Source organism: Citrus clementina, unplaced genomic scaffold (genome assembly GCF_000493195.1).
Source record: "Citrus clementina cultivar Clemenules unplaced genomic scaffold, Citrus_clementina_v1.0 scaffold_4, whole genome shotgun sequence".
NCBI classification, from domain to species: domain Eukaryota; kingdom Viridiplantae; phylum Streptophyta; class Magnoliopsida; order Sapindales; family Rutaceae; genus Citrus; species Citrus x clementina.
Window position 1 is genome coordinate 2,087,555 of NW_006262274.1, and position 10,000 is coordinate 2,097,554.

At 35.8% G+C, this 10,000-nt stretch overlaps 2 protein-coding genes and 1 pseudogene across 2 annotated transcripts in view; 2 read left to right on the forward strand and 1 right to left on the reverse strand.

Annotated features, from left to right (window-relative positions):
• The window catches only part of LOC18045387 (cytochrome P450 82A3), a 3,225-nt gene extending 648 nt beyond the window's left edge, over positions 1-2,577 (forward strand). Inside the window, exons 2-5 of the mRNA XM_006435834.2 lie at positions 1-742; positions 834-1,086; positions 1,721-2,100; positions 2,287-2,577. Coding sequence (XP_006435897.2) covers positions 1-742; positions 834-1,086; positions 1,721-1,869 — 1,144 coding nt within the window. The 3' untranslated portion in view covers positions 1,870-2,100; positions 2,287-2,577. The remainder of the gene's footprint in view (positions 743-833; positions 1,087-1,720; positions 2,101-2,286) is intronic.
• LOC18044009 (cytochrome P450 82A3) overlaps positions 1-10,000 on the forward strand; it is a 17,342-nt gene that overhangs the window by 6,642 nt on the left and 700 nt on the right. Inside the window, exon 2 of the mRNA XM_006435836.2 lies at positions 8,947-9,986. Coding sequence (XP_006435899.1) covers positions 9,024-9,986 — 963 coding nt within the window. The 5' untranslated portion in view covers positions 8,947-9,023. The remainder of the gene's footprint in view (positions 1-8,946; positions 9,987-10,000) is intronic.
• Positions 6,792-8,279, reverse strand: LOC18045388 (annotated as a pseudogene).

Sequence of the window (10,000 nt, forward strand, 5' to 3'; positions counted from 1 at the left end):
CCTGGCTGACAAATATGGAACAATATTCACTATGAAGTGGGGGGTGAAACAAGCTTTAGTGGTGAGCAACTGGGAAATTGCAAAGGAGTGTTTTACCACAAATGACAAAGCTTTTGCAGGTCGCCCCAAAACAATGGCCGTAGAGCTTATGGGGTACAACTTTTTGGTCATAGGCTTCGCGCCATATGGCAACTACTGGCGTCAGTCACGTAAGATAGTGACAATTGAGCTTCTGTCAAATCGTCGCCTTGAGAAGCTCAAACACGTACGTGAATCGGAAGTGAAGGCTTCAATCCAGAGGTTATACAAGAATTGCATAAGTAGCAGCAGTTCACGTAAAGTAGTTTCGGTGGAGATGATCCATTGGCTCGAGGGCACAGCACTTGACATTATTTTGAGAATAATTGCCGGAAAACGTCACACTTCACAATCAGAAGAGGCTAATGATTGGCAACAGCAAATAACAAAGATCGCTGCCTTGTTTGGTCAGTTCGTGGTGTCCGATGCGTTGCCATTTCTGAGACGGTTAGATATCGGTGGATATGAGAGATTAATGAGCAAGACAGCTAAATATTTTGACATCATTTTGCAAGAATGGGTGGATGAGCACAAGATGAAAAGAGTTTCTGGTGAAATCAAGGGCGACGAGGATTTCATATATGTGTTGTTGTCCTTGCTCGATGATAATGCAGAGCAGCTTCCTGATCGCGATGCTGACACTGTCATTAAAGCAATCTGCTTGGTATAATATAACCTCATGAAAAGCTTGTGGTGTGTTTGTGTTTGCATTGTTATAGGAATGTCACAGATTTCTTACTGCTTTTAATTTGCAGACTCTAATCGTAGCGGCTACAGACACCACAGCAGTTACATTGACATGGGCTATTGCTTTGCTTCTGAACAATCCCGATGTTCTGAAGAAGGCACAAGACGAATTAGACATTCAGGTTGGCACTGAAAGGCAAGTGAATGAATCAGACGAGGAATTTGGTTTACTTGCAGGCCATTATCAAGGAAACAATGCGTTTATACCCTGCTGGACCACTTTTACTACCTCACGAGTCTATAGAAGAATGCATCGTAAAGGTGAGTTTGACATGTTATATTACATTGTATTATTTAACGTTTGGTAAGTTGCTTTTGACTGTATTATGTTAACATTGTATTATATTAATGCTATATAATATTTGGTACTATATTGTACTATATTAATTTTTATTTATCTTATCTTTGGTGTTGCATTGCATTGTATTATATTAATTCTTTTGGTTAAAAATTTAAATTACAAGTTGGGACAAAATATTAATTAGTACTTAGAAAAATGATAAAATAGATGTTGTAAATTTTATAATTTTTTACATCAATTATATTTTAGTATAAATGTAAAAAATATCACAATTCTTTTGAACATATGTAAACTTAAGAAATTCTAAAATTTTTGGTGTGTGTATATATATATATACACACAAAGGAGCAGTTCTAAAATATATATATTATGAAATAAAGATTAAAAAAAATAATTCAATCAAATAATCTCTAAAAATCATCATAACATAAATAAATAGATAAAAGCCATCTTATGATAAAGATGACAACAAAAGCATTTACATATACCACAACAAACTAGAACTCTAATCACTAAATAAAATGGATTGAACAATGCACCAAACTCAGTTCAATTTATAGCTGGAGGACGTTCTAATTCTGTTAGTTCTTCCAGGGCTCTGGCTCACTGGTGGTTCCATGAGCCCCTATGGACGGGCCCTCTTCATGATGTTACACACATCACAGAAATTAAATTCAGCTGAGAAGTGGGATGGCTTGGTAATGGCACATGAACTGATCTGGGAAAAATTTTATCACGGATGACAGATGAAAGTGACCCCAGATTGCCATTTGGATACATCAAACTGGATGAGGTCCTTGACTTACGTTAATTTCTTCGGTTTGTTAAATGACAATCCTATTCTTCTGTCATTTATTCTGCATTGTTGTGTTGAAATTCCATGTAGTTGGTGATTTTTCTAACTTCATTAGATGGCAAGCCGTGCAAAGATGAATTCTCCTCCCCTAGAGACCATGATGAGCACCATGCAAAAGGTATTCTTGCAGTAGACTCTTTAAAGTGTTTATTACATACCAAGCCTTTGTGTCATATGAAGGATTGATATCTTGGGAAAGCTGTAAAATAAGGCAGCTATTCTTCCCTCAACTGGGCATAAAGAAACGATGTCCACAGCTCCATTCTGCATTTCCTTGTATGACCATGCCTAGTGACTATTGCAGGAGGGATACGTAGCAAGCAGGTCACACATTGCTTCCAATTCAATCAAGACAAATTGTCCCATGGTAGTATGCATCAGGATCGCCAAGGAACTGCAGGGCTGCCAGAAAACATAGGCTAAGTGATGTTGGTATGGACAAGACTGGCAGCAGAAGCCATGCCTAGCGATGTAACTGCGTCTCCGTAGGCAGGAGTTGATTGCCCATATGCACCCAAGGGATTTTTTTTTTGGCCAACTGCAAGATTTTGGACGAACGGAACGAAGGCCGCAATGAATTATGAAAAGGGTGGATTAAAATGATTTTAATTATATTGACTTGGAAGAAACCGATTCCTGAGTTTCAGTCAAAAATTATGAATTGATTTTAATATAGTTTCATACAAGGTATACTTTGATGCAATTATCACCGATTAACTAATATAACATAATTAAATTTAAATTCATTTTCTTTAAATAAATCAATACACATCATAGCTGAAAATATAGACTTAGGATTCTTTCCTAGTCTTTTTTTTTCCCTCTCGTAGTCTCTCTCAATATTCCAATTCTAGTTTAAAAAAAAATTAACTTAATTGTAAACAAAGTGAAACCTAAATTATTAACATTAAAATTCAAAAAATTCAAGAGTCAAGACTACTCATTTTATTAAGAGAAGCTAGTAGAGAAAAAAGATTCGAAGATGAGAAGTGGGATGGGTTGGTAATGGCACATGAACTGATTTGGGAAAAAATTTATCACGGATGACAGATGAAAGTGACCCCAGATTGCAATTTGGATACATCAAACTGGATGAGGTCCTTGACTTTCGTTAATTTCTTCGGTTTGTTAAATGACAAAACTATTCTTCTGTCATTTATTCTGCATTGTTGTGTTGAAATTCCATGTAGTTGGTGATTTTTCTAACTTCATTAGCTGGCAAGCCGTGCAAAGATTAATTCTCCTTCCTTAGAGACCATGATGAGCACCATGCAAAAGGTATTCTTGCAGTAGACTCTTTAAAGTGTTTGTTGAGTAATAAAAAGTATCAGTCAGACATCTCCCCATTTCTTAGCCGATGGCGAGTTTACCTAACTGAGGATAACGAGCAGATTCCTAGTCGTGTATTTTTTATGGAGCACGAGCCGACCAGAAGTGAATACCGACCAAGTACTCGTCACTAAAAGAAAGAGGACACAATCTCACGAACACACGACAGTTTCGCCATGCCCCAAACCACAGGGGAGAACGCGTTTACCCACGTTTGCCCACATTCGGTGGTTGAAGACCCATGAAGGTCCATGATCACCTGAATATGACAGGCATGAAAAATACTCAGAGAACGTGGGATGATTGCCTACAAGAAACTGAGAAATCAATGAAAAAAAAGGGACAAAAATTGAGAGAAAATGGGAAACTCTACCAAATTAATACCAAAATTTATTTTGTACAAATCCTTAACATATTTGGTGTTAAGAATATTGCAGTTAATCTGTGCAACTTGAATCGTACTGTTTTCCCGCAAACACCTTGTACTGACTTAAGCATCAGAGGGTTTACGCCGTAAAAACCACCGGCGTCTCTGATTTGTTTTTGTGAATGCAGGTGAGGAAGGAAGAAGATAAGTCATTTAAGTTTTAGGAGCTTGGAAAAGTGCAGAAGCTTGTGAAGCATAGCCTTCTCATCATCCTCGACACAAACGTTGGTGATTCGATCTGGTCGGGCAAAGGGCGACCTAATTTCAGCATCAACAATGTTTATTACATACCAAGCCTTTGTGTCATATGAAGGATTTATATCTTGGGAAAGCTGTAAAATAAGGCAATTATTCTTCCCTCAACTGGGCATAAAGAAACAATGTCCACAGCTCCATTCTGCATTTCCTTGTATGACCATGCCTAGTGACTATTGCAGGAGGGATACGTAGCAAGTAGGTGACACATTGCTTCCAATGCAATCAAGACAAATTGTCCCATGGTAGTATGCATCAGGATCACCAAGGAACTTCAGGGCTACCAGAAAACATAGGCTAAGTAATGTCGGTATGGACAAGACTGGCAACAGAAGCCATGCCTAGCTTTTCCAGAAGTACTCAGAATTTAGCGATGTAATTGCGTCTCCGCACACAGGAGTTATTGCCCATATGCACCCAAGGGTTTTTTTTTTTTTTGGCCAACTGCAAGATTTTGAACGGAACGAAGGACGCAATGAATTATGAAAAGGGTGGATTAAAATGATTTTAATTAAAGTGCTGCTATTTAGACTTAAGGAAGACAAAAAGAAGACAGAAATGTTTCGTGTCCTCTCTCTCTTTAGAAAATGAGCACGCGTGAATTCCAAATTGGGCCCACAATCAGTTTAAAAAATTAAATTGAGCATGGCGCGTGAGCCAATAAAGCATTTAACAATCAATTTTTTTTGTCCTCTCTCTCTCTGCATCTCTCACCTCTCTTTTAGTTGTGCATTTAACGTGAGCCATATTTTGCATTTAACAAAGACAAATCAGTTTCATGTCCTCTCTATCTCTCTGCATCTCGCTTATTAATTTCTGTATTTCCAACTGCTCAATTTCAGCAACCAAAAAAAAAAAAAGGGCCATAAGGAAGAAGTTAGATCTGGATCTGCAAACAAAGGCAAATATAGGGGTTTATTAACTATATATTGATATGCAATCATATTTGGTTTAGAATATGTGGATAGTTGAGGACATTTGTCGCCTCAATTCCCTTTTTCACCCCTTTCTTCAATTTGAGAAGATTCAAGGAAACCAAGTTCATCAAAAAGAAAATATATGACATGTGATTTTGCGTTGAATAGTACATGGAATTTTTAATGCTATTTTTGGCAGGGAGCAAAGGGGTTGGCTATACTTTTGTATTGTTTTAAGCATAAATTAATTACCCATAATCTGTACTTTATGTATTGCTAATTTAGTATTCAAGCGAGTCATATGCACATTTAACTTCACTAAGCATGAAGTTACAAATCAAAAGAAAAAAAAAAAAAGCGGTTGGGCGAGAACAAGAAGCGGTCGTCATCCGGTAACGAAGGGAACGAAGGGAGTGATGGGGATGAAGTTAACAAAAGGAACGAAAGGAGGGGACGAAGTTAACGAAGTGCTACCGTTTCCAAACGAAGAAAATGAGTGGCTGGGGAGGGAGGAGATATTGCTAGATAACGTATAAGGAAAAAGATAAAACTAAAAGGAAAAAATTTGAGCTGCTTTTTCATTTTTTTATTCTTTATTTTATTATTTATTGTGGTCCCATGCATTTATAAATTGGCCTAAGGGAACGCATGAAACAACAAGCTCACGCCACCGTTTCTATCGTCCTTTAGTCTTTCTTTAGTTTGTTTATCATTTTTCTTTTAATTATATTGACTTGGAAGAAACCGATTCCTGAGTTTCAGTAAAAAATTATGATTTGATTTTAATATAGTTTCATACAAGGTATACTTTGACGCAATTATCACCGATTAACTAATATAACATAATTAAATTTAAATTAATTTTGTTTAAATAAATCAATACATATCAATTCATCATAGCTGAAAATATAGACTTAGAATTCTTTCCTAGTCTTTTTTTTTTCCTCTCATAGTCTCTCTCAATATTCCAATTCTAGTTTTAAAAAAAATTGACTTAATTGTAAACAAAGTGAAACAAGTCTGCCTTAATTATTAACATTAAAATTTAAAAAAATTTCAAGAGTCAAGACTACTCATTTTATTAAGAGAGGCTAGTATAGAAAAAAGATTTGAAGAGGATTCACGTTCAAAAATATAAATGATACATCATACAAGATCCTTAAACATTATCTAATATGTCTTACATCTATAAATGACAAGTCATTTAATTTTCACTGTGGAGTAAAGATTGTACAAAATGTTATCTCCCATAAAACTATAAACGACAATTTTACTCCAAATAAAAATCAACAACATTTTACCTATTTCGTATCTTAATTTCTTTTAAATTCCAACTGATGTAACATTTATTTATTAAATGGTAAATTAAAAATTTCACGAGTTATGAAGTTCATCATAATGAGTTATATAATATTAAGAGTCAAGTTGAAACTCAAATATTAAAACTCCTAAATTAGCTAAGTAACATAAAATTAAGAAACTCATTAAATATGTATAAATGTTTATAATTAACTTATTTTGCAGCTAATTTTTCCAACTTGAAAACATGTTAATTCCAAAGGTCCCTTAAGATGAAGATTCCGAATTTCACCTTAACCTTGGTGTGACAGTAAGCTTGACTTGATAACCTTAAAAGGGTAAAAAACTAGAGCCTATCAAACTTAATGGACCAAGTGTGAAATACGTTCTCAATATACTGAAATGAATTCCTACCACTACAAAATTTTATAATTCTCATTGAAATTAAAAATCCTAAAAATTTAACAATAATTCTTAAGACTTTGAAAACGAATGAGCGGGAAACATTGAAACTTCCTACACAAAATTCAAGTTCTTCTGGGTATCTAAAAGTATAATAACAGATTAAGAATGGGAATAGACTTCATGGGCGAACTGGAACTCCAATGGCTGGGCGTGGCGCTTGACCAGGCTGACCAGGCTTTGGCAAATCATCCTGAAAAGAAAAAGGGAAAAAAAAGAAAAAAAAATATAAGAGCCAATGAAGAAAATTTTCAAGTACGCGAGCACAAACGAAGACCATATAAAACTGACAAGCTTAACCATTTTTCAAATGCTACAGATATCACACAGCAATTATCCCAAGACCAAAAACACATCCTCAATTTGGGCTTTTAGTTCTCGTAAAACAAAGGAAAAAGCTACCACACAGAGGCACAACACTGTCTCCTTTTTTTCCTCTTTCCTCCGCACCACCCCTCCCCCCTTTCTCTTAGGTTAACTCAGAATTATGCATTTTAAACTGGCTGAATCAGGATATTACTACTAGCAAGGAAATCCTTATGATAAAGCACACTAGGTAAAAGGTCTATCTGCCTACGTCTATAACCCGTAAATCATTCTAAAAATCAATATGAACAGAGACCATTAGCCAAAATCCTGATTAAAAAATCTCAATAGAAACATGAAAAAGATACCCTGCGTCTCATAAAACGCTTTGGTGGTTCACGGTTCCTGCGGTCAGTGCGTGAGCGAACCCTCACCACATGCGAGTGAATTGCACAGGAGACACAGTACGGCATCTTTGCATACAACTTAAGCAGAACATAGTCTGCATCGAATTCAAAAGATTCCCATTATTTCCCATTCAAACAATACATAATTAATTACAAAATAAGAGAAATAATAACATGTGTAGTAGATATTTACTATCATAGATGCAGGCATCCTGCACGTCTCTTGCTCAACAATGTTCCTCTCAAGGAACCTCTTGATGGCCTTGTCCTTTTCATCCATTCACAACCCAAAATTTAAAAAAAAAAAATTGTGTCAAATTACATCAAACAAAAGGCATATTAATTAATTTTTAATTGCAAACTTAACATCATGAATTTTTAGTAACTTGGAAGTGAGAAGACGGAATAATTAAATAATATTTGTGTTATAAGATATGATAAAAATCAAATGTCTAATTGTAACTGGTATTCCTAACCATCGTGGTAGCGGGGATGCGCAGATACCAATAAACAACTCTAGTCTAGTCTAACTGTATGATTTGACCAATACATCCGCAAAATTTATCATGACACGATTTTACAAAAATATGGAAGAACTGAAAAAATGAATCTTCTTTCCCGTAATGCCACACAATTGCCGTTTGTAATTGTATACTTTGGGGCAGCATTTGCCATCCGACGCTTGAAGGTCTGCCACAGAAAAAAAATAAATATAATAAATCAAATTTATATTAAATAAAAACAATTCTTCTTTTTTCAATAATAATATTTTTGGAAATCAGAAAGATAAAACATTTTCGCAAACCATTCTGTTTTCACACAAAGCTAATCAGAAAGATAAAATATTTTTGACAACCACGCCTAATCCAATCATCATTTCTTCTGAAGTTGACATTGCTGCATGAGTAAAAAAGAATATTGAAATTGAATTATTAATTTGGAAGAATATCATAACGCAATTAAACAAAAACTGAATATTTTATCTTTCCTACTCTCTCAATAATTTTGACTGCATACTTTTTCTGAAAAAAAAAAAAAAAAAAAAAACTCATATCTAGATTCAGTCACAAAGCCAAATCTCTCCAATCATACGTCTATATTAAGAAACACAAATAAGAGATTCCAAGAACTTTCGTAATGACAAAAAGTAAATGGACCCAAGTGATAAAACAATATAATTGATGGACAAAAGATAATTTTTTATTTGTGTTGCTGACACCGTAGTTTGGTTTACGCTTCCCGACCCATAATATTCAAGTCCAGGTACTTTTGTCATCCCATATAATTGTCCATATTAAAATAAGGCATGTTTTATATTCTGTGGCAAATTTTTAAAGCAAATGAAGTTTACCAAGTCAAAAAGGTGGCTTTAATCTTCAACCAATACAACTGCAAATTTCGAGTTTTCAAACTTTGAAATTTTGAGCTTTGAATTTATTTTTTTCTTTTTTAAACATCCGGTACCTACCCTTGACATATTTTCCTCTCAATTTTTTTTAATTCTTCCTCTTTTGTCTTCTTTCTTCATTTTCCTTTGCCCGGCATTGACAAAGCACACTTAAATGTTATCTATATACTGTATAGACATTGCTCTGAACTAAACTCTTCATTCAGAGTCCCCGAGTCGGTTGCAAAAGGGATGGCCATGAATAATCTTTCAACAGAATCGACTGCTGCTGTAGCAATTTCAGCCTTAGTGATATTCCTCTCAATTTTCCACTTGATTTCAAGAAATGGGCAAAAAAGGATACGCAAGAATAAGCAATCTCAACAAGCACCGGTAGCAGGGGGAGCATGGCCTTTGATAGGCCACCTACATCTCTTACGAGGGCCAGAGCCAGCTCACAGAGTTTTGGGCAACCTGGCTGACAAATATGGAACAATATTCACTATGAAGTTGGGGGTGAAACAAGCTTTAGTGGTGAGCAACTGGGAAATTGCTAAGGAGTGTTTTACCACAAATGACAAAGCTTTTGCAAGTCGCCCCAAAAGAATGGCCGTAGAGCTTATGGGGTACAACTTTTCGGTCATAGGCTTCGCACCATATGGCAAGTACTGGCGTCAGTCACGTAAGATAGTGACAATTGAGCTTCTGTCAAATCGTCGCCTTGAGAAGCTCAAACACGTACGTGAATCGGAAGTGAAGGCTTCAATCCAGAGGTTATACAAGAATTGCATAAGTAGCAGCAGTTCACGTAAAGTAGTTTCGGTGGAGATGATCCATTGGCTCGAGGGCACAGCACTTGACATTATTTTGAGAATAATTGCCGGAAAACGTCACACTTCACAATCAGAAGAGGCTAATGATTGGCAACAGCAAATAACAAAGATCGCTGCCTTGTTTGGTCAGTTCGTGGTGTCCGATGCGTTGCCCTTTCTGAGACGGTTAGATATCGGTGGATATGAGAGATTAATGAGCAAGACAGCTAAATATTTTGACATTATTTTGCAAGAATGGTTGGATGAGCACAAGATGAAAAGAGTTTCTGGTGAAGTTAAGGGCGACGAGGATTTCATATATGTGTTGTTGTCCCTACTTGATGATAATGCAGAGCAGCTTCCTGATCGCGATGCTGACACTGTCATTAAAGCAATCTGCTTGGTATAATATATCCT